This window comes from Parus major, chromosome 12 (genome assembly GCF_001522545.3).
Source record: "Parus major isolate Abel chromosome 12, Parus_major1.1, whole genome shotgun sequence".
Classification (NCBI taxonomy): Eukaryota; Metazoa; Chordata; class Aves; order Passeriformes; family Paridae; genus Parus; species Parus major.
The window spans coordinates 9,651,954-9,675,677 of NC_031781.1; the positions used below are offsets into that span (position 1 = coordinate 9,651,954).

Below are 23,724 nucleotides of genomic sequence, written 5' to 3' on the forward strand. Positions count from 1 at the left end.
TTGGTGAGCCCCAGCTGTGGCACAGCAGTGAGCAGAGCATTCCATCCCCCCTGCGTGTGCCCCCTTGTCCCTCTGGAGCCTCTCAAACCAACTGCCTCATGTCTGTCCTGTGTTTTCTAATGCATAGTAATGCCATAAGGACAGGCTTGTCCTTGCCATGCCCCTCCATGTGTGTGCTCCCTCCAACCCCTCTTGCCCATGTCCCTCCTGGCAGGCAGGTGGCAGGATGGTGAGCAACATGCCAGGGCTCTTGGCTCTCTCTTTTAAAAGGTGCTTTTGAGATCCTCCTCTGTGTAGGGGCTAGGGCTGTGCTTGCTGCTAACTGGGATTTTGCATCCATTCCCAGCACTGCCATGGAGTGGGATTGGGGCAGCAGGTCAGGGTCTCTTCAACCTGCTAGGAAAATGTGAAGAAGCAGTCTTCTGGGTGGGGTGGAACATGCTTGAGACAGCAGGAAAGCCTCCTAACCCCGCTTTTCTTGTCTTTCTCCCTCTAGGGTTGACTGGACTGGCCGTGCCCACGATGCCCTGACTGCTGAACGCAGCGGAAGCAGAGGAGATTGTATCCCGTTAGCTCCTCCTCCCTCCCCCATCCCTTTAGTTTGGGTTTGTTTCTATTTATTTTGTGGCTGGGTTTGGGCATGGCCTTGGCTGGATGTGAGGCTGCTGCAATGTGGCTCCTTTGGCTCAAGCACCACTTGTCCATCCACATTTGGACCTTGCTGCTCTTGGGGAGCACCTGGCTACCGCTGGCGGAAGGCAGCCCCAAATCTCCCTTTAGGACTTTCCTGGTTACAGACTGGAGCTTGACACACTTGGTGGTCCACAACAAAACTGGGGAGGTCTACGTGGGGGCTGTCAATCGGATCTACAAGCTCTCCAATAACCTCACACTCCTGCGGACCCACGTGACGGGGCCCGTGGAGGACAATGAGAAGTGTTACCCTCCGCCCAGTGTCCAGTCCTGCCCACACGGGCTGGTTACCACCAACAACGTGAACAAACTGCTGCTGGTGGACTACTCGGGGAATCGGCTGATTGCCTGCGGCAGTGCCTCCCAGGGGATTTGCCAGTTCCTGCGGCTGGACGACCTCTTCAAGTTGGGTGAGCCCCACCACCGCAAGGAGCACTACCTCTCCAGTGTCAACGAGTCAGGCACCATGTCTGGTGTCATCATCGAGGTGCTGAACGGGCAGAACAAGCTCTTCATTGGGACGCCCATTGATGGGAAGTCAGAGTACTTCCCCACTCTTTCCAGCCGCAAGCTGATGGCCAACGAGGAGAACGCGGAGATGTTTGGCTTTGTCTACCAGGATGAGTTTGTCTCCTCACAGCTCAAAATCCCCTCGGATACACTCTCCAAGTTCCCCACCTTTGACATCTACTACATTTACAGCTTCAGCAGTGAGCAGTTTGTTTACTACCTGACCCTGCAGCTGGACACCCAGCTGACCTCTCCCGACTCCACTGGGGAGCAGTTTTTCACCTCCAAGATCGTCCGCCTCTGTGTGGATGACCCCAAGTTCTACTCCTATGTGGAATTCCCCATTGGCTGCGTGCAGGACGGCATCGAGTACCGCCTGATCCAGGACGCCTACCTGACCAAGCCTGGCCAGGCTTTGGCCAAGTACCTGGGCATCTCAGAGCAGGAGGATATCCTCTTCACCATCTTCTCCCAGGGCCAGAAAAACAGGGTTAAGCCTCCCAAGGAGTCTGTGCTCTGCCTCTTCACGTTGAAGAAGATCAAGGATAAGATCAAGGAGCGTATCCAGTCATGCTACAGAGGGGAAGGGAAGCTCTCACTACCCTGGCTCTTGAATAAGGAGCTGGGCTGCATCAACTCGGTGAGTTCCCACCTGTCAAGCCAGTGAGTTCACCCATTCAAGCCAGACTGTTTCTGGTTTCTGGTGGTGGTCTCTGGCTGGATCTTTCCCAGTGATTTGACCTAAGCTGTGTTTTCACTGTGGATTTGGGCAGTGTCAGTGGGTTGGGCTGGGAGGGTGGTATGCTCAGGCCTCAGGGCACCTGCTGCGGCTCTGTTGTAGAGTCCCTTGCAGATGGAATGTGTGGGGTTTGTGGGTGCTGTGTCACCTGGGGCTTGGCAGTGGCCATGTAGAAGGTGTTGGAAGCAGCAGGATGTGCAGGACAGAGAGCACAGACCTGATGGCCCCAGCAGAAGTTGGTCAGATGTTCAGCATGGAGGGACCACATCCTCTCCATGGGGTGCTGGGAGGGCACAGAGCGCTGTCAGTGAGGTGGCTTTTGGGAGTGATCAGTGCAAACTGTCATTCACAGATGCAGGAGGTAAGTGCTGCAATCCTGGAACAGTCATTCCCAACTGAGGGAGCATTCCCCTCTGTCCCCAGAGAGGTGTTTTCCCACCTGGTTCTGACCTGGCTGCCTCTGCTCCCTGCTGGTGTCTCGGCTGCTGAGCGTGGGACCTCTGAGTGGTGGTGGGCAGGGGACCTCCCAGCTTGGCCTTTGGGGTTTATTTTCTTATTGAACTGTTACTGTTACTGCATTTTCTGGGCAGTGTTACAAACCGCCAGTAGTTGCTGGAGGCTACATCTCCAGGTGATGGAGAGGTCATAGGCTGGATAGGCCCCCAAATAGGGTCAGATATGGGGCTGAGGCCCGCTTGGGCTGCTGGTGTGTGGGTTTGGGAGGGTCTGGTGGAGGTCCTGACCCACCTGCTGTCACCCACCTCCCCCATGTCCGGCTTGTTGGTGTTCAGCACCCATAGCAAGCCCCTTGCTCTGCTCAAGCAGGGCTTTGGGTACAGGCAGGTGGGCAGGGGGGTCCCTGTGGAGCAGCCCTGCCTTCTCTCCCAGCGTCCTCGCCGCCGCTCTGAAGGAGACAGCTAACAGCTGCCTGACAAAGTAAAGGGTTTGCTGTCAAGAGCGCTGGGCTCGCAAATCAGATTTTGGCTTTGAACTAATTCAATTTTGCTGGAAAATGATGAAATCGTTACACGGCTGCCTGTTGGGTCGCGCAGCTGCTGGCTCTGGTGGTGGAGCTGCTCACTGCTGCCTCCTGCGCTCCCGGCTCACCTCTCCCAGTGCCCCACTAATGCCGTGGGTTTGGGGAGGGTGCTCTGCCTCCCTGCACTCTAGGGATGGTTTTAAACTCTGGTGGTCCTGGGATTGCTAACTGGTGGCCAGCCCCTGGGAGTAAGTGGATCTCAAGGTACTCTTTGGGTCCTGCAGGTATGGTTCTTGTGGGGTGGATGGATGTGTGCTGTGATGGGGAGGCTCCTGCTTTTGTAGAGACTGGGCTGGGGAGTGACACCCTCTCCCAGGTGAAAATGGTGTTTCCTGTCCCAGTCCTTCTCCAGTTGCCAGGCAGAGTGGGGAAAGTGCCTGGATCATACGTCAAGCCCTCAGGTACTTGCTGTGCTGAGCACAGGCCAAACTAGACCACTGGAAGTATGTACCCTCTTTCTGGCAGGAATTTCTGTGCCCCTAATAAAGTAAAGCCATCTCCAGGGTGGGTGTTGGCAGTGATGGATCTCTCAATGTGAGGACTGGCCAGAAAATAAAGGACATGCTGTTTTGTTTAATTTTTAAGGAGGCAAAATGTAATTGCTCAAGTCAGTAGTTGCTTGGGATTTAGACCCCATCCATATGGGAATGTGCAAGGAGCTCTCTTGCTGTCCTCCTTCATGGCAGTAAGGAGCTGAGGCTGGTCCATGCTGGAGGAGGCTTTGTCAGCACTGCACTCCCAAGCAGTGCAGGGCCAGTGGATATTCATCCCCAGAGCTGCAGCGTAACTCTGGTTCTCCAAAGCTGGTGCTGGAGCTGGGAGGAGAGGCTACCAGGCTTGGCAGATAGCTCAGGAGATGTTAGTGATTCCTCTCCAGTGCTGGTGAGTGGAGTCAATTCCTGTTTCCCACTTCTCTCTCCCTCCTGGGATCCAGTCATAAGTGGGAAGGTGAAGGGAGCTGGCTCTGTAGAGAGACTCCTCACACTGGTGCACTCAGACCTGAGCATGGGTTTCCAAACGCAGCAGAGGCACTTTGTGGAAGCACCCAAGCTATTTCCCTGTGCCAGGCCCAGTGCTTAAATCACCCCTGGACCTCTCCAGAGGCTTTGCTGCTCCCAGTGTTTCACTGAGAGGGGTTTGGTGTTGTGTGGACAGGCTCTTTTCTTCCCCTGTGCAGGGCTGGGAGGTCTTTGTGCCTGTGGCCAGATGTGCTCAGCACATCTGCCCAGTGCTCCTGTTCCCAAGCTGGGGGGAACAAGCACTGGTGTAGCATGGCTGGGAAAGGGCACTGGGCTGGAGCTGGAGTGCAGATGTTGCAGCAGGGAGTTATTTAGAGTTTCTGGAGCCCTTGACTCCTGGGCTGGGCAGAGCCAGTGCCTGGAGCCAGCAGGATGTGGCTGCTACCCCTGGGCTACCCCAGGGAGAAATTGAGTTTTGACTCCTCAGTAAGTCTTGCTGCCCAGGCTGCTGGCAAAGAACAATGGCTGGTGACAAACTGGCTGAAAGTGGACCAGGATAAGCCAAATCCTTTCCGGGGCAGCCAGAGAAATGCAGGTGGTAACAAACTGTACCACACTCGGATTATTCCTGAGCAGCGATTAATGCACAAAAAGCCTGGCATCCCAGCTTGGCACTTAGTACCAGCCTCCTGTAACCTCCTCCCTGGCTCTTTGCATCCCTCCACATCCTCCATCACAGCCCCTGGAGGTGCACGGGGGATGGGGTGAGCCTATAATGGTGTTAACTGGAGAATTACTGGCTAATTAATAATGCTGAGTGATGCGAGCCTTGTCGTGCTGTCTGCTCCCTCATTGCTTTCGTAAGTGGGCTTGAAGGGAGGCAATGAGACAAGGCATATCAGGAGACACCCGCTCCTGCTTGGTGCTGTGGGCTGCCTTCCCCCTCCTTCAAATCCCTTTCCCCAGGAAATCCAAATTTCCTGACCCCGTTTTGGAGAGGAAAAAGTAGTGCTGTGACAGAGAAGACTGCTGTGCTGTACTGTGCAGCAGCCTTGGGGTGTCTGAGCCAGGGGCAACAGAGAGGGGTGCCAAAGAAAAGCATGGAAATAAAAACAAAAGACAAAAATAATTAAAAAACCCCCCAACCCCTCCCCAAAAGAAACACCACACCCCACCCTTGCAATAGGCTGAAGGCTGTGGTCCCTGCAAAAACCCATGCAAATGCAGGAGTGGGTAGATCCCAACGCCTCCTGCAGATTCCAGTGTCTCTTGCAGATTCCAGTGTCTCCTGCAGATCCGCAGGCTGAAACGCTGCAAGGTCAGTGGCCCTCGTATGCCGTGGTGTGAGTTGGTCCCTGCCAGCACTGGCTGGGGGACAGCTGTCCCCCTGTCCCCCTGTCCCCCTGTCCCCCTGTCCTTCCTGCCCTCCGTCCCTCTGCCCTGCCTTTCGCTGCAGCCAGAGATGTCGGTGAGTTCCATAACCCCGGCACTGCTGCCCTTGGCCCGACCTCTCTGTGCCGCCTGCGCTTCCCCTACGAGGCAGTTTGCTGTTAATGAGCTAATTGTCGGCGTAATTATTTATCGAGGTGGTGTCGGCATGGCGGCGGCGGGAGTTCCTCGGTCCCAGAGCGCAGCTGTATTTGTCATTTCCCAGAGAGTATGTTGAGACAAAGCAGAGAGCAGTAAACACCATAAACATCTCTCCTTTTGCATATTCAGCAGCCACGGGGTTGGGGAAGCAGCAGATTAAGCTCAGAGAGAGCAGAACCTGCACCCAGGGGTGCCAGGGCTTGAATACCTTTGTGGCATTGCCCTGAACCATTCTGCTACTGCAGATGGCTGGGTGGAAGGTGCTGGGGTTTATTTGGGCTGTGAGGGACAGAATCTCTCCCCCAGCAAAGCATCTGAGAAATCCCAGATACTTGGGTGGGAGCTGTGTTGTGGCTGAAGCATCACTCGCATCTCACTCTGTGATTAGGAAGATAATTTTCTAGGATCTGCTGTTTTAAAATTCCTAGTCTTGTAATGCATAGGAGGATGCTTTGTGTGATAGAGGAGGGCAAGGCTGGCGTTCAGTGGATGAGTGGAGAGGTTGTGATTTCCCTTCCCTCTTTTTCTTCTGGTTGCAGAGATGTGTGGTGCTTCTGTTCCTGTTTTGGGGATCCCCGCATCTTTCATGACTGGCTGTAGGAGTTCCCCTAGTTCAGGGAAGGATGAGCAACAGTCAGGCGGGGAAGGGAGTTGATCTTTGTACATTAACTCAACACCCAAAAACAGAAGTTAGAGTAACTGAGGGAGCAGCATCTCCAGACTGCCTGGTGGGCTGAGTGTGACTGGTCCTTTCCTTTTGGAAGGCTGGCACAGCACTGGGTTCCTGCTGCAGCAGGGAGTGAGACCACTGGCCTTGGAGCTGGAATAGTGGCATGGTGAAGAGGGTGAGCAGCCTTGCCATGGCTGTGGGAGGCTGGTGCCATTGTAGCTGCAAGTGTATTGTGCTGGAGCACGGAAAAGTACTGTGTTTTTTCCCCTCCACATGGGTAACTGTTGGTGGGAGCCAGTCTGGGCTGATCCTCGCTTCCCAGGCAGTGATGAGTGGGAATTACAGAGCTCTGTAGTGCCCTTGCATACGTGGAGCTTGGCATTTTCCCATATGCTCTGTACACATGCAATACGGATTTAAAACCCCTTGGGGACTGGCATGCATTTGGAGCCTGCTGCTTGCCAAAAAACCTCTCCCCCTTTAAATTCAAAATTATATAAGGAACCTTGTGAAGCAGAAGAATCCCGTGACTGGAGCAGGCTGTCTCCCTGTCAGCTGTGCCTGCCTTGCCACTTTACCCTCCTGCACCCAGGCTCACTGCCACCCTTGGGGATTTGGCAAAGCCCTTCAGTGCTTGGGATAGAACAGGGATTTTGCTGGTGCTGTGTGAACATGTGAGGCTGTTGCCTTGTGTGGGAACACTGGGAGCCCCATGTGCCCCCCAGGCCAGACCACTGTGGCCAAGGGTCTGTTGTTCTGCTCAGCAGGGCAGGGTGAGGATGCTTGAGGTGGGGGTGAATGCTGTGGGTCTGGTCCTGGTCCCACTCCCCTGCCTGGATCTCAGCTTTCACAGGGGGCATCCCTTTGCCTTTGCCTTGCCCATCATTAGACTGTCCTGATGGAGGTCCCTGCTGTCATGGTTTTAAGAACGGATAGAGGCCAGTGCAGCCCTCCTTCTGCCTTTCCTTGAGCAGAGGGAAAAGCTTCTCCCAGATCTGTGGGTTCCTGCTGAACTGAGGAGGCAGCTGGCTGAGCCAGGCACCTTGTCTGGGGTAAGGCAGCACGGAAAGAATGTGGGGATTTCCCGAAGACGTTCCTGCGGGAGGAGGAACGGGGCTGGCAGGTGGGTAGTGTGCTTGCTGGAGGCTTTGCTATGTGAAGTGAGGCTCTTCCAGGAGCCCTGACTTGTTTGCCTTGGCATGGCCTTGTCTGGGAAGTGTTTTGTCTTTGGGGGAAGGCTGGGTTGCAGGATTCAGCCCCTCCTGCCTCACTGCATCGCTGCCAAGCTGTTTTTTTTTTAAGCTAGTGCTTAGGGATGAGGAGGAGAGGGATGTGTGTGTGCTGGGGAGCTTGTGCTGGCATCCCATGTGTCTGAGATGGCATTGGCAGGGATTGAGGGGGGAACAGGGATGCTCCAGTGGCTCCTGCTGTGTTTGTAAGTGCTGCTCTGTAGGATTCAGGGGACAGAGAGCCATGGTCTTGGTCTGCAAAGCCTGTTCAGATGCAGAGAGGGCGTACATGCAGTGGATCTGTCCCAAGTGCCTTACATCAGTGTGTAGGGAACGCTAGGGAAATATCAACTCATGCCTTCCCTTGGCTGGTGAGGTGGGAGGGCTGCAGCAGGAGGCTGCCAAAGGTGCTGTAGCTGTGGGATGAAGGTGGGAGATGGCTTACTGCCATCTGTTAGGTCCAGCATGTTGAGGTATCGGCAAAAAGCTCATCTCTCCTCTGCTTTCTTCCAACAGCCGCTGCAGATCGACGACAATTTCTGTGGCCAGGATTTTAACCAGCCGCTGGGTGGGACTGTCACCATCGAGGGGACCCCACTCTTTGTGGACAAGGAGGACGGGATGACCTCGGTGGCTGCCTATGACTACAGAGGACAAACTGTTGTCTTTGCTGGCACACGAAGTGGGAAGATCAAAAAGGTAGGAAAGCCCTCAGTGATGATGATGGGGAGGGATGGCCGCTAGCCTTGCTGGCCCTTTGTGGGGTGCAGGTTGGGCTGGGCCTCTATGATAGAGTGACTTGATGTGTTTAGGGTATTGTGTCAAGGGCCAGTGGAGGGGTAATTTCCCCTTGCTTCTCTCTGCCAACCAAATTTACAAAACCTCTGCCTTTTGCAAGGGTTATGACATAAGGAAGTTGAGTCTTTGCTGATGGCTGATGAGAGCCCATCCCATCATGTCCTGGAGGCAAGTGGGCTTGCCCTGGGGCTGCCATGAGGCAGGCTCTGTCCATATGGCCCTGTCATTGACCTGGGCAGGCTGGCCAGAGGTGGGTGCTGATGGCTCCAGCCTGGCGAGGGGGAGACTTCACTTCCTGTACCCCAGCACAGCACAAAAGGCTGCTTGTTGGTGGCAATTAACAAATAGCTCCATGCGTGCCTTTCTCTGCCTGCATCTCCACAGGGCACGGATTTCCTGTTATCATAACATCATGCCTGTAATTACAGCTGTACATGCCCTGTGTAAACATAGCTTCCATTAACACATCCTCAGCCAGGGAAAGGCCGCATGAAGGTGCTGGTAAAGTCCCTGATTTGGACCAGAGTTTGGCTGGGGGGTTTGGCCCATCTCTCTGTGACTTACAAGATGCTGTTTTGGGTGCAGCATTCTGCATTTTTGCTAAAACTCCTGGTCTGTGCTGGCCAGGGTGCCCTGCAGGGGGCAGGAATCTGGAGCAGGGTGCCATTGTGTAGTCCCTGTATGTCCTACTCACTCTGCCCCTGTTCCCCCAGGACCCCTGACAGACTTGCCTGTGCCCTTGCCTATTAGCAGTGTTTCTGGGGCATGGGCAGCACATGTTGGGGTGGGGGGCAGGGTGGAGGGGTCCTCTCTAGCCCCACATCTTCTATTTGTCTTTCTGCAGTCCTTGGAGGGGTGCACAGCGGCCGCAGGGCTGTCGGGATGGAGGCAGCTCATCCTCCCTTCTGGATCGATGAGGGATCCAGAGGGACTGGTGTCAGGTTGCTGCCTGCTTCTCCTGCCGCTGGGCTCCAGATGGGAGCTTTTAGATGGGGATGGGAAGGGAGGAGCACGTGGGAGGAGAGTTCAAAAAGGCACAATGACACTCTAGTTCCTCAGTTACCTAGAGGGGCTGATGGTTGGTTTTTAGATGGCAAATTGGATTTTTATTCTGCTTTTTTCAGTTTTTCCCCAGTATTCTGCACCTTCAGAACCATTTGGAAGGGGTCAGCTAGTGTGTGTGCCTGATTGGTGTGTGGGCTGCAGGACTGCAGCCAGAACTTGATGCCCAGGTGTGGCTTGAGCGTGCTCCTTCCCTGCAGGGCTTTCTCAAGCTTTGTTTTTCCTGGTTTTAAACTTGGTGACCCAAAGAGCTGGTGGGGCTCTCTGGCTGTGCAGGGCATGAGGACATGGAACTGATGAGACTCAAGAGATGAGTCTCAATGCTGGAATGCTGTGTAGGTTTTATAGGCATATCTTACCTGGAGCCCCCAGATCCCCTGGTGTTGTAGAGCTCTCTAATGGCAGCATGGGAGTACTTTGCAGGCTCCAAGTCCTGCGCCACAGGGTCCTCTCCTTGTCCCTGCAGTGACCTTGAGGTGGGCAGCCCAGCCCTCCTGCGGCAGGGGCTGCCTGGCTGCCCGGCAAATTGCTGCCTCAGCAGCTACCTGATCCTGCTGCCTGGCTGCCAGGGCTGGAGGCAGGGGAGGGCAGGGAGGGGCTGCTGACCTGGCTTTGAGTAGAACCAATGTGTCCCCAGCCAGGAGATGTGATACCTGGCAGGGGTTCAGCAAGGGTGTAGCCAAGGTGGCTCCTCCAGGCAGAGGGGATGTGTGTGGGGGTGTGGGAGGATGCAACCTTCAGCAGTGGTTGCAATCCCTCTGCTTTTAAGCTGTAGGTGTTTCCCACCATCCCCTTGGCAAACACCCACACTAGGCTTGGTGCAGCCTGCCGGCCCCCCTGCCCTTTCCAGAAGCCCTGGCATCTCCTCTGGGAGAGGAAGGGCTGCACTGACAGCTGGGTGCCCCCCTCCCCACCCCCAAGAGCCCTGTAATGGATGCTGCTCTGCTGAGGGGCACCGATCTCGCCATCTGGGCTGGGGTAAGGTCAGGCCAGAGTCACTGCTGCGTCTGGCTTTTCCTTGGATGGCAGCTCCCATGCCCAGCATTTGTCCAGACTGTTGCGTGCAGACAGAGCCTCCCTTTGTCCCCCCCAAAGCCATGTGAGCCTGTGACTGTCCTGCAGCCTCTCCCCAGCCCTGCCACCAGCAGTTGCTGTTGGGTGGGCAGGGTGCTGGGCAGCACCTGCTGCCATCACAGCTGCAAGGAGACCCCAACTTTGGGGGGTTGGAAGGATCTTACAGGCAATGTGAGGTTTGCAAAACTGTCTGTGGGACAGGGGCTGTGGGCTGGGATGTGGAGGCACCAGGGGGATGGAGATCACGACCCCTGGCACGCTGAGCGGGTTGCAGCAGCAGAACCCATGGCAGCCCAGTCGCAGCTTGTCCGGCAGCATTACCAGGCAGGCGGTTATCTTTGGCTGATCCCGAGTTATGTGGAGAGGCCAGGCTTGGAAAGCCTTTGGTCCCACGTGCTCGCTGTCCTCCGTGCCAGCAGTCATGGGACTGAGGCTCTCGGGGAATTCCAGCCATGCCCAGGTGAACAATGCAGGGATGGGTTCCAACACTGCTGGAGCTGGCACTGAACCACTTCCTCTGTACTCCTGAGCTGGCAAACAGGGACCTGGCCTTACACCCTATGGTCTGAGAGTTCTGTGAATGGGAAGTGACATGGGGATGTGAGCCATGAGCATGCTGCAGCAGGAATATCAGGGGATGTTTTTGAAAGGGAAATGAGGCTTGCATCCTAACGCTTGGGTTTTTCCTGGAAACCACCTGTTCTCAATTGGCAATATTTTTATTGGGCTGTTATCATTTTTCCAGGTTGTCTTTTCTCTTTTGTGGGTAGATAGGAAGCTGTGCGTATGATTGCAATGGGAGCGCTCAGTCATGTGCTGGAAAGGCATGTTTGACAGCGCACCCATGTCTGCTCTTGAGCTGTGTATGCCAAAGACTTGATTTTGGGTGTGTTCGAAGTGTTGTACGGAGAGAGGGAAGAAGGCTGATACAGAAGAGGGTGTGCTGATGGTGCAACCCCCTCTCAGTGACTGCACCGTGCTGGGCTGGCGGCTGGGAGCCAGAGCAGTGGGACATTCTGGGAGGTGTAGCACAGACCCAGCTGCCCTCCTTCACTGCCATCTGCTCCTCGTTATGCAAACACCGCACTGCCTTGGGGCTCTGCTGAGCTCAGTGTAGCCCTTGTGGGTTGACCCAGTTTTGGGTGCTGTCTGGTTATTTTTGGGGGGGATGAGCTGAGTTCTTCTCTCAAAGCAGCCGGTGGCTCCCTGCCCACAGCTGTCCCTGGCTGCTATGGAACAGGGAAGCTGTGAGCTGTCCCTCCTGCCACAGCCCTACAGGAGGTACCCAGCACCGCTGGGGATCCAGGCACTGGAGATCCGTAAGGCAGGCGTGGTTACAGGGCAGAGTAATCCCAGTGCATCCCAGCCAGGATAGCATTGGACTACACATCCCTCACAGCCAGCTGAGCTCTCATTTTTGGAGGATTTTCTGTCTCCCCAGTCACCACTGCAATCCCTGTAGCTTTCTGTTCTGTCCTGGAGCTGGCTGGCCTTGGGCATGAACCAAGCATCTTGCCTCCGTTGGGAATCTGCTCCCCCCCAGGGCTTGTGCTTGCCACAGCTTGTTTATTCTCTCCCACAGAAAGCACAGCTGAACTGGGCCTATGTCTGGCTGCTTTGATTTCACTTCTTTGCTAATAATAATACTAATAGTACTATTAATAATAAACTCTTCTTGCTAAGTGGGTTATCCCCATCCCTAACAGCAGGACATAGTGTTCCTCTCCTGGCCTGGAGAGGGTTGAGGGCTCCCCTGAAGCTCCCTGTCCTGTGGGCCTTGGAGGAGCAGATTTGACAGCCTGTGGAGGCACCTCCCCCGAGTTCTCTAAAAGCTTTGGATTAAGGATGCCTCAGTGTGTTCACAACCCTTGGTGTGTCTAAACAGAAAATAGGTGCTGTGGGGAGAGGGAGTTGCTGACCAGGGCCTTTTTGGGATTTCCCTGTTGCCTGCTGGCTCCCTTTTATCACAGATGCCCCTGTGTGCTGGCCTCCTGCGTGTGATGCATTGCCTAATCATGGTCCACGTGAGCTGGGAGAAGCCATCAGGCTCCCTGCCCACCCTGCTGGTCCCTGTCCCCATGGATCCTTTCTCATCACCCTCTGCCTGGTGCTCAGGGTAAGCAGCTCTGGCTGAAAAGGGCCCCTTTGTGTCTCGGCGCGTGAAATCTGGCTCCCGGAGTGTGCGGGAAGGCTTGGCCCGCCTCGGGACCCTGCTGCTGGCTACCGTACTTACTGCCTGTGCCTTGGCTGGCTTTTCTTTTGGGGGTGTGTGTGGGGACACAGGACAGATCTGGGGCATGAACCCTGCCCCGGCCCTGGCGGTGTCAGCTGGTGACCCTTGAGGACTCCCCAGGCATCGACCCCTGCGCAGCCCCTGGAAATGCTCTCCTGCCCGTGCTGCTGCCTCTTCCCAGCTGGCTGCCCGGCACAAGGGCCTTTTGTTCCTCCTGTTCCCTGTGCCCTCTCCTGCTCCGTCCCCATCCCATCCTCTGCAGACCCCTGTCCCCCTCCCCACACGCTGACAGCCCCCTGGGCGCCTGGCTCAGCCCCGTGAGGGAGATGTGCTCCTCGGAGCATGCGCCCGCGCCTCTCCCCAGTCAATGGCAATAATTTTATTGGCATGACAAGGTAGCCGACGGTTGCCAAAGTGAATCCATCAAATACCTCTTGGCGGCTCCCCGCCCCCTCGAGAGCTCTTGCTGGAGTCGTTAAGCTGTTTTAATCAAGGTGGAGGCTGGAGAGCGGGCGTGTTAAGTGGATGGGGTGGTGGGGAGGGGGCAGCGGAGCCTTCCTGTGCCCCTGCTCGTGGCAGGGAGCACTCGGCATCGCCCCATTGCTGCTCAGCAGGAAGGGGCCCCGCTCGCCGGCGCTGGGCTTTGTTGCGCCGCTCGGCTCTGAACAGGATGTCTCATTGTTGGAGGAAACAATTAGAAATTCATCGTGAACCGCTGGCCTCTGGGATCTGCCGGGGCGGCGAGGCCGTGGCTCCAGGCAGCTGCCAGCTTCGTCCTGGGGTGACTCCTGGAGGGGAATGACACTGGGGTTCCTGCTCCTGCCTCCTGCAGGATGGAGGGACATGAATATTTCCAGGCTCCTGACACTCCAAGGGCTGCTCCAGCATGCTCATACAGCCTTGGGGAAGGAGAGGAAGTGTCAGGGGACTCACTGCCCTCAAAGCCCGCTCCCTCCACCCTCCGTGCCCCAAGGCTTTTTGACTCGCAAGCCACAACTCTCTTTCTTCTTTCCCCCCATCTGCTCCGCTCTCCACGCAAAGCTGGCAGGTGAGGGAGGCCTGGGAGCCTGGCGCCCGGCCAGCCGGGAGGCAGCAGCAGCCAGCCCTGCTCCAACCTTCGCTGCTGAAAGCGCTGACGGTGCAGGGCTCTGCTCTCCCTGGCGCCGGGCAACCGCAGGCTGCCGTGTGCCTCCCCCCTTCCATCATCCGCGCCCCACGGCAGCGCGGCCGCCGGGCTCCACCGCTCTCAGGCAAGGTGACTTTTGGGCAGCAGCACGTTGTGAAAGCCGGGAGGAGGCTTGGGGATGGAGGTGGATCCCAAAGATCCCGTGTCTTCAAAAGTACCGGTGCAAACCTGGCTTGTGTAGTCACTCTGCGAAGGGGTTTGAGGGCAAAACGCCGCTTGGCAGCCCCTCAGGACAGGTCGGTGCTGCCCTGCAGGGTTTGCTCAGGAGCTGGAGGGTCTGTGCCAGCCGAACACAGCATCACCTTCACAGCTGGTCACTCCCTGCAGACCATCCCGCGCCCTGGCAGGGGCTGCCACCCTGGAAGTATTGTGGAAATGAGGCTGGGAAAGGAAAAAGCAAGAGCCTGTGAGGGTTTGTGACTGTGTGCCTCGCTGCTCCCGCCCGGGCTGTTGCAGGGCTGTGTAAAGCATTGGTGGCCCTGGCTTTGCGATTCTGGAAGAACAAGGCAGATGAGCGATCTTTGGGGTCGTTGATGGGGGTGCTGAGCCCCCATAAATGTTTGGATCACACTCACTGAGGGCTGTTGTTAGGAAAAAGGGTGCGTGGGCTGGCTGGGGGTGTGCAGGGCCAGCAGTGAGCAGTAGTTTTTCCCTCCTGGTGCGGTTGGTTTAGTTGCTGAAGCATGAAGCTGCTGAGCATTTTCTTCTGCATCTCTCTGCTGCTGAACGCAGGGCTGTGGCCCCTGTCTGTGACCTCTGTTCTGCTGGGAAGAACAGGGAGCACGACTCTTGCTTTGGACTGTGCCTCCTGCTGGGGACCTCTGTGGTGGCCCCTAGGGGACCGGGCAGGGGGAAAAGCCGGGCCATTAAAATGGAAATGAGCTGGGAGGGCCCAGCTCTGTTGGATCCCCCCTGTTGGAGCCATTGTGCCTATTCACTGGCTGACTTTCACAAACACTGACTAATTTTGGCTTTTCAGGTGGGAGAATGGCCCCTACCTCCCACCAAAGGCAGCAAGGGAGGATGTCTTGGCTCATCAAGAAGGCTACGGTTTGGGAGGCAGGGACTGTCGGTATGCCTGGTGTGAAAGGGCAGTGCTGGTGTCCTGCTTGGCCTTTGTACAGGCCCATTAACCCAGATTTAATGGTGCCTGAGGAATTTGCCCTCAGCCCCTGGCCTGCTGGAGGAGGGAGGGTGTGTGCTTAGCAGGAACTCAGACAGCTCCAGTGTTGTCTGGGTCTCTGCGTGTTCCAGCCCTGCCTCAGGTAGAGAGACATGACGGTGGGGAAGGTCAGACATCCCCATGAGTTGACCTCCCTGCTTTTCCCTTCTGGGTTGGGAGGAAAATCCATCAAAGATCAAGAGCAAGATGGAGGTATGGTATGGCACTTGGGGATGCAGGATGTGGACTCCAGCTGCCCCTTAGTGGCTGCTGGATCCTGTAATCCATCTCCGAGACTTTGATACATGGGTGGTCATTTGTCTCCAAGTCCAGGTGGGGATGGTGTCAGTCCCAGGCTGCTTGGAAGAGTTGCTCTTCGGCCTCTTGTTATCCCCTGCCCTTGTTAATTACAGGCTTTTCTGAAGTGGAACAGGAGAAAGGATGCCAGTGGCAGGCTGGTGGGGAAGGCAGCAGAAAGGTGCTGCATGGGGTCGGCAGTGTGAGGTGAAATAGGAATAAAGGAGCTGGGGTGGGTGCTGGGTGGTGGTGAGAGTGCAGACCCCTGGGACAATGTCCCGGTTTCTCTCCGGTGCTTTCCCTGGATGACCTGTGCTACCAGAGCTGATCCTGGCACCTCCCTGCTCTTTGTGAACCTGTGGACCAGCTGCCAGCATGAAACCTCCCCGTGGCAGTGAGAGCAATTGTCTACATGGGAAGCAAGTGGGAAAGTTTTATTTAATGGATGCTTAGTTCTTTTAATGCCATTTAGCAGCTGGAGAGAAGGAAGAGAGCCAGTGCTGTGTGACAAGCCGGCTCTCTGCAGACGGAGAATGGGCTGAAGTAGTGGGGAGCATCCCTACAGTCTGGCAGAGAAAGGCAGGATAATGTGATAGTGCTTTAATTTGTCCACGCTTTGTGCTCTTGAGGGCAGCATCGTTTGGTAGCTTTGTGCTGGGACAGATCTGGCATGACCGGGGTGCTCAGCCCTGGAAAGCAAGGAGAGGGATGCAAGGGGGGCTTCTGCTGCTAGAGCAGGTGCTGGGGGAAGCAGCTCCCTCCCACCATAATCTGTATGGGCAAAAGAAACAACACCGGGCTGAAAAAAGCCAGTGTGGTTTTTATTAGCTACAACCCTAATGATGTATTTTGGATTGCTCTCCTGCGTGGATAAAAATTACCAGTCCTTGAATGAAGGGGAAATAAAAAAGTCTCTCTGACCTTGAAGCTGTTCGTTCACTTGTCTTCATTTCATTCCCCTTGGCTGGGGATGCAGGTCAGTTTTGGGTCCTATTTATAGTCCGCTTCGTTTGGTGGTTTTCTTTACAAAGCGAAAGGTTGTCACCTTTGTTTCTCTGATACTGCAGAGAGGAGCTGCTCTAGGGAAAAGGAAGAATAAATGAGAAATTTCTCAGAGTGTTCCTGTATGCTGCAAAGCTTTGTAATCTGGAGAGATCAAAGAAGCCCTGGACTGGCAACTTGAGCTCCTCGTGTGGAGGCAGCCAGGGTCCATGGTGCCTTGAGAGATACAGGGTGATGCTTTTCTGTGCTGGCCAGTGGCTGCTGGGGCTGATCAGAGCCTTTATTTGCACCAAAACAGAGAGTTTCCCTTTCCAGGCAGCTTGGCTCATGTCTCCACATCTGGCATGGTTGGCTGTTGTTGAAATAACATGTGAGCTTGATTCTTCCCTTCTCCCACCCCCATGTAGGAAGCTGTGGCTGTGTTGTCCATCTTCACTGAAGCCACATGTCCACAGGAGCCTGACTGCTGGAGTTTAATCCCCTGCCTGTGCCTGCATCTCCTCCTCCAGCGCGGTCCCTGACAGACAGACTCGTTGAAACAACAAATGTTTCTATAATTTAATTTTCAGGCAAACAGTAGTCCGGGGACAATGTTAAATTCATGAAACTGGCTTAATGCGATGACATTTAATGAAGCAATTTGTGCGCTAGCGTGGCTGTGCGTGGCTCTGGAGTAGCGGGGATGCCGCTCCACCCTGCTCTCTCTTTGGGAACAGACTGGGAAAGGTCGGTGCTCCAGGGTAAAAGAGGAGGGCTGTCCCACTGCCCTCCAGGCTGTGTGTGCTCTTGTGGTGCAGCTTTCCCAGGCTGCTCCCTGATGCCTCTGCAGTGTGGGCTGGGAGCTGGTGGGTCCAAGTTCTGTGGTTTGGCCTGAAGGGAAGGGCTGATGAGAATGTTTTGGAGCAGTAGGGGACCTGTCTTCTGCAGCCTCTGCTTTGCTTGGATTTTTCCTCCCTGTGTCTGGAGTCCTGGAAAGGTTCTTTGCCCCCTGGCCTTCTTAGTGGGCCAGATTGAAGCCTCAAGCCCTGTAGCACCCCATCACCCATGCATGGGGTGCTGGCTCTTCCCTCCAGAGCCGCCCTGGGATGCAGTATCCCATGGGTTATTAAGAGGCTGTTCCCTCTGGAGCAAGGATTAGGAATTATGCTGCACTGTGAGAGCACAGGCTTGGCCTTCTGGGGGGGTTTACAGTTCATAAAGCAGGTGAGAAGAGGCAGTTTGGAGGGTGGAGAGACTGGCTGCTTGCTCCAGGGGTGGATTGGATTTGTGCCATCCCACCAGCATCCCTTGGGCATCCTGGCACCAGCAATGCATGGGCTTCTGCTGTCCCAGGAGAGGGTTCCCTGCCATTTCTTTCTCCCCTTGACTGACAGAGCCCTGTAGATCTTAATTATGTGCCGGCATCCACAGAGCAAACCTGGCGCTGCTGTAGCTGGAGGCTTAATGCTGGTAATGCTGCTCCGTGGGCAGGCAGTTCCTGAGGTAAGGAGTTTCCTTGCCTTTCTAGGGACAACTTGTAGTCCTTGCTGGATATGATGGACCCCTGAAGCTGTGGCAGTGGGAGCTGGACTAGGGACAGGTGGAGGGATGGTGTTAAATGTACATGAGATTTTGGCGTGGCTCTTCTTTGGTGGAGCTCAGGGAGAAGGGAGCTGGAGACACAGGGATGTCACTTCCTTAGAGAACCCCATGTCATGCTTCTCGCCTTGAAGGACACAGTATCCATATGTGTCCAGCAGGGCTTTTCTCACCTTCAGTCCTCCCTTGTCCGTTCTGTATCCTCCCAACCCTCCCAGCAGCAACCCCAATCAAAACCTGAGCTCCACTAAACTCATGTCACTGCTGATGCTCCTCCCAAGCAGGACTTAAAGCTAAATTTTTACTGAAAGACAGCCACATCCTTCTGAGGATGGATGTTGGGCTCAGCAGAGGTGCTTGTGGGCAAACGAGGTCTGTAGAGCAGTTTGCAGTCCTGCTGATCGTGGAGGCTGGGTCAGTGCCTGGCTGTTCTCTTGAATTTTTGCTTTCCATCAGAAATTAATTGGTAGTTGTTGAACAGAATGCAACTGAAAAAATTAATGGAGGAAAATATGATGCAGTTTGATGTGTGCACGCATGTGTGTCTCTCTCTTTCTGCATATGTATTTATTTTTCTTTGAAAGTTTCCAGAAATAGGTCTGTGTCTTGGCCAGGGTGACTGCATCTGTAATTAGCTAAGGAAAGTGGGTGTCTTGGTGACAGCCACACAGAAATGCTCAGCATCCCTGGTGAGGATGGTGGGATGTGGGACCTTGGAGGCATCTAGTCCTGACAGCTTCCTTAGCAGAGGGAGGGGAGCAGCCTCTGCCCCCCTGGATGCAAGCACTGGATTGGGTTGGGCTTACTGCCACCACCCCTGGTTTCCTGGGGGAGGGTGATGCCTGTGATGGTTTATTTGAGAGCTAAGCAGAGTCCTTTAAAAAGACCTGAACCTCTGAAAACTGCACCTTGCATGCATGGCTTGTGCCAGCTGATCCCCACCCTGTGTGAGGGATGGGAACTTCCCAAACTGAATTCTCCCTTTCTTTCTCCAGGATTGCTCCATGTTGCTCTCCCTCTCTTTCTGGTATGTTTATGAGCCTCAAGGGATCTTGTTTTTACGCTCAACGTTTAAAATTAAAGATGTGTTTCTAGTAGGTGAGATAAACACTCCCTGTCTCAGCTGGGAGTTTCCTTCCTGCCTCTCTTTCCCTCCTCGAATCCGCCAGTGGGAAAGTGTGAGCTTGTGGCTGGAGCACGTAACCTGGGAATGAGATTCCTGGACTCTCCCAGGGGGATGAGTCAGCTTTGGTGCAGGATGTGTGAGCTTTGGCTTCTTCCTCCAGTGGCTTCTTATTTTAAGAGAGGGCAAAAAAATTGCTGCCTTTGGCGTGGGGATGGAGGAGCAGGGAATGGGGAGGGGTAAATGTGCTTGCTCGAGCTTCAGAGTATGGCTCACCTTGGTGGCTAAGGGCACACCATGTGGTGATGTGGTGCTGCTGCCCATTTGCAGGTGTGCTCCTTAAATTGTGGTAACCTGGTTGTACGGCACCATCAGCATTTCTGGCTGGAGGCTGTGGCAGGGCTGGCACAGCCTAGGTTGGCACCCTCCACCTGTGGTCCCTGCTGGATGTGTTGCTCCTCGTGCCTTGAGCATGTCCCCCTGCTCTTTAGCCATTTGTCCCAGAGGCAAAGCACATCTGTGTCCCTCCCTTCATGGAGTCCAGCATCACGACTTGTCTTCCCTTCTGCAGTCTCATCCTTTCACCCCTCATGCAGTTGAGGTTGTTTTGCCCATTGCCTGCCCTCCTGGGATACTGAGATGAGACTGGGCTTTATTTCAGAAGTGGAAGTGATAAAGAGCATACAAACAGCTCTGGTACTCCCCAAGACCTTATCTGCCTGGGTGGCTGTCGATGGAAGAATCTCCACTCACCTCTGCTTGGCTTGGTTCCCCCTTTCATGTACTGTCACACTTGTGTAAGCATCCTCACCACTGTGCTATGAAAGCCATGGCTAGAAACACAGCCCAAATCTCCAAATACATGATTTTTTAGCTGAGACTTGGCTCACTGTGCATTTCTGAGTTGGAGCCAGAGGTGACACCTCATACCTGAGGACCAGAGGTAATTTTGCTGTATCTACTGAGCTCCAGGTCTTGCCCTTAGTGTCCCTGCCATGGGTGGTAGCTCACACTGGTCAAGGCTGTTGAGTCAAAACTGTTGTTTTTGACCCCTCTAACCTCCTGAATTCTGTTTATGCTCAAGACCAGGGAGAAACAGAGAGAGAGCAAATGTTTTTTAAATAGCTTGCGAGTTTCTGGTGTTGTTTTTCATCAGGAAAATGATAGTTGTGCAGAGGCAATTAATTGGAGGAAAAGTTTCTGGTAATAAATGTCAAGAATGTTTCAAGGATGATTTGGATAAAATACACTTTTTTTAAAGCCTCCCAGCAAAACAAAAGCCTTACCCTATTTTGAATCTTGCCAGAGAGAGAAACAACTACAAAACTTCAATTTTCTTTTTTTTTTTTTTTTTTTTTCTTTTTGGTGTGTGAGTGTGTAACTTTAAGTGCTTTTTTTCCCTGCTCAGCCTGTGCTCCTTAAACAAAAGCATGTGTTTTCCTGGCGTGGCTCCCTCGAGGCAGCTCTGTTGGAGTGGAGGGCAGGGGCTGTGGAGGTGATGGCTGCACAAGTCCAGGCAAGTCCTGGTTTTTGGCAGGAGCTGGAGTTCTCCCTTTTTTGGGGCGGGGTGCGGGGGAAGGGAGGAGGTGGTGGATGTGGTCAGTTCCCTTCTCCTGCCGACATTGTCCAGTTCTTCTCTGTGCCAGCTGTGGGTGGTGATGCCTGCAGCCAAAAGGAGGAACAATCCTGAGACGTGTGGAGTGCTTTGATATCCTGGGGCAGAAGGTGATAAAGGAAAGAATTAAAGCTTCAGAGTGATGTTAGAGCCTTGGCTGCCTCTCCTGGAGCAGCCATGGCCTGCAGCTTGTGGGCTGTTGGTAACCCCGCTGTGCCTCTTGCTCCCTAGAGCATGGGGAGGTTGGCATGGAAAAACTGACATTTTATGGGGGAGGTGATTTCCTAGTGGGGAAAGTTCCTAGTCTGTTTCTGTGCATGGTCTGAAACATCCCTGGGGTGCTGTGGCTGTGTGAACCTGCCAGGGAGCTCTGCTCACCCCGGAGCGGCCGAGCCCTGCTGTGTGCTGCCTTCCAGCCACAGCCATACCTTTGGTCCCAGCTGTGGGGTTCAGTGCTGGTGTGTTTTTCATAAAGGCTCTTAATCACATACAGGATGTTTCTGTTTGTTCAAGCAATGAAATCACACAAACAACCCACCCCCAGTTTGGCTTTTGCATAGCGTCAGCTGCTCGACCCAAGTCCTCGGCAGAGCCGGAGCAATCCTCTCTTCTCCTCCTCCAGCTCTCGACCCAGCAGCGCGGCGAGAGCGTGCCTTTCATGTTGTGGACATGCCCTGGAAAGCTGCCTGCCCGGCACTGGGGATGGGATTGCATTAGGGTTGGGAGCTGGGGCTGACTCATCACCGGGGTGCTTGGCCGAGGCAGCCGCAGCATCTTGCAGGAGCTGGCAGAAAGGCTGGGAGACCTTGAGCCAGGACCAGCCCCGAATTCTGGGGGCTCGGTTGCAGGCAGGCTGCACATGAGGGATGGTGCCCCCCCAGACCCTCTCCTAAGAGGAGCAGGGTGGTTTTTTGGGTGGGTGGGAGGTGGGTTGCAGGAATCTTCTTGTTCCTGGGTGCTGGGGTTGTGTATTTTTTCATTACCCCAAATACTCAGTCCTGGGTGGGGATATCACAAACCTGCCACTGCATCATCATCTTTAGCTTTGGGTATTGTCCTTCGGGGTATTAAGCAGAAGGAGAACAGGAATACGTCAGGGTGGATTGAAATAAAAAAAACACCCTGACTTTTCTCACTCCTGTTGCCTGCATTGGTCCCATGGCTGCCGTTTCCATGGTAAAGCAGCGGGCCCGTAACCCAGCCTGCCCTGTGCTCCTCAGCGTTTCGAGGAGCAAAAATCCTCGGAGATGACAAGAATAATTTAACGAGCCATTAACAAGAGTGGGAGAAAACACCGGAGGAGCTGGAGCAGGGTCGGGGTGGGGGCGAGGGGAGGCAGGGCTGGCTTTTGGCAGGGAGAGGGTCACGTTGGCAGCCTGCTTGCCTCGCCTTCGATGTGTTATGAAGTTTTGGAGGCTGCTTGAAAAGTGTCTGGGGAGCAGTGGCGAGCCAAGTGGGCTGCGGGTCAGCTCACAGCTAAACATGTTGTTGTGTAAAATTGCAGTCAATTAATTTAAGACCTGCCAATTTCAACTGCAGAGCGCTAGGAGGTTCTGTCAAGTTTTCAATGGGATAGAAAGGGGGAAGGGGGATTAGTTTTCAGCACTTGGACGGGCAAATAGTGATCCTCTGCCCAAGCCTGCAAAGCACCTCCTCCTTTCTCTGCTGCTTTTGCTTGCAGTAAACTCAGCCTCCACTGATGTTAAAAGTCCTTCTGGTGTGTGCTATCAGGGCTGAAATGGCTGAAGGATGTTACACAGAGCCTGGTGCTCTGCTGATGACCATTTAGGGCTTGGGGAAGCACTGGCTGCAGGGACATGACCCACACCCCTTTGGCTTAGCAGTATTCCTTCTCTGTAGTCTTGTGGGAAGTATCCCCTTTCTGGCATTCCCAAACTTATTGATTCCTGCAAGCCTGCAGATCCTTGGCATGCTGGGAGGTACACTGGCTGTCTGAAATAGAGGAGGAGCTGGAAAATGCTCAGGGCAGGCCCAAGAGGTGCCCTGTGTCCCCTGCATGCAGCCCTGGAGGTCAGTCCTTGTGATGAGGTGCATAGGCTGGTACTCACCATGCAAGAAGACAGCGTGCCCCAGAGTGCTGATGGCAAGGTGGGCACAGTGTCTGAACCCCAAAAAGGGTTATTCTCCCCTCATTGATAGTGGGGCAATGCTGCTCTGCACAGAGCCCCTCTTTCTGACTGTGTCCTCCTTCCAATTACTCCCTGTGCCTCTGATCCTCTTGTGCTGCAGAAACACAGCACCCCCTGTAATGGGATCTGGGCTGAAAACTTTGCTGAGGTTTTGCTCACTACAGCAACTTTAATTTGAAAAGTGTTTCCTGGGTTCTGGGGGGTGTGTGTTTGTATGTGCATCTGCGAGCTGGCTTTCTTTTTTTTTCCTTCCCTGTTATTTTTTTCTTGTTTTACAGCTTAATGAAACTTCTGAGAAAGTGCAGCTCTGTTGTGAGTAAGAGTCATGAGTCTGGTGGGGCGAGCTGGCTTTGGCTTGCTGGGGGTTGAGCTCCTTGGGGCTGCTTGAGCCTGAGACTTGTGCCTCAGCTTTTCCCTGTCCTTATCCCAGCTTGCTTTTCCATCCACAAGAACACTGTACCTTAGATTTACACACATATGCTCATGCATCTTTCATTCCTGTGTCCTTATACCTGCGCTTTTGCTGTCACCTCTGCCATCACGGCTCTATGTCCCCAGGACACTGTGCCCAACCACTGTTGCTTTCTATTTTGTCATCAAAGGGTGTAAATCCACTTCTCCCAGATTCCTGGGGCTCAGAACCAGCTGTGTACCCCACCATGTCCATGGGTTTGTGCTTTTCTGAGCAAGGGCTTTGTGCTTTTCTGAGCAAGGCTTTGCTCAGCACCTGTGTGTGTGATGGAGCTGCTGCACGTCCCTGCAGGGCTGCAGGCTGGCTGCTCCTTGTTGCTGGCAGGAGAGGGGATTTGGAGGCAGGTCCCTCTAGAGCCAGGCTCTGCTGCTTAGGCACTGCTGTCTGCAGACTTCCCCAGAATATATTAAGCGTAATTTCTTCCTGCTTCACCGGAAGCTTGTTAATATTTCACTGGGGCATGGGGGCAGACTGCAAAGCCCACACTTCAAAGGAGGGCAGCTTTCAGCATCTCTAGGGTTAGCTTTTGGTTTTCCCAGCTCT

General features: G+C 54.4%; 1 protein-coding gene across 4 annotated transcripts in view; it reads left to right on the plus strand.

The window, feature by feature from the left end:
* Positions 1 to 23,724, plus strand: part of PLXNA1 (plexin A1) — a 115,576-nt gene that overhangs the window by 13,160 nt on the left and 78,692 nt on the right. For 3 of the 4 annotated variants that reach the window (XM_015641176.2, XM_015641177.3, XM_033517434.1), the window contains exons 2-3: positions 497 to 1,843; positions 7,946 to 8,128. In XM_015641176.2, the coding sequence (XP_015496662.1) occupies positions 641 to 1,843; positions 7,946 to 8,128 (1,386 nt within the window). In that variant the 5' untranslated portion in view covers positions 497 to 640. Of the gene's footprint in view, positions 1 to 496; positions 1,844 to 7,945; positions 8,129 to 22,987; positions 23,022 to 23,724 lie in introns of all 4 variants that reach the window. The other variant, XM_033517435.1, reaches the window with a different exon arrangement.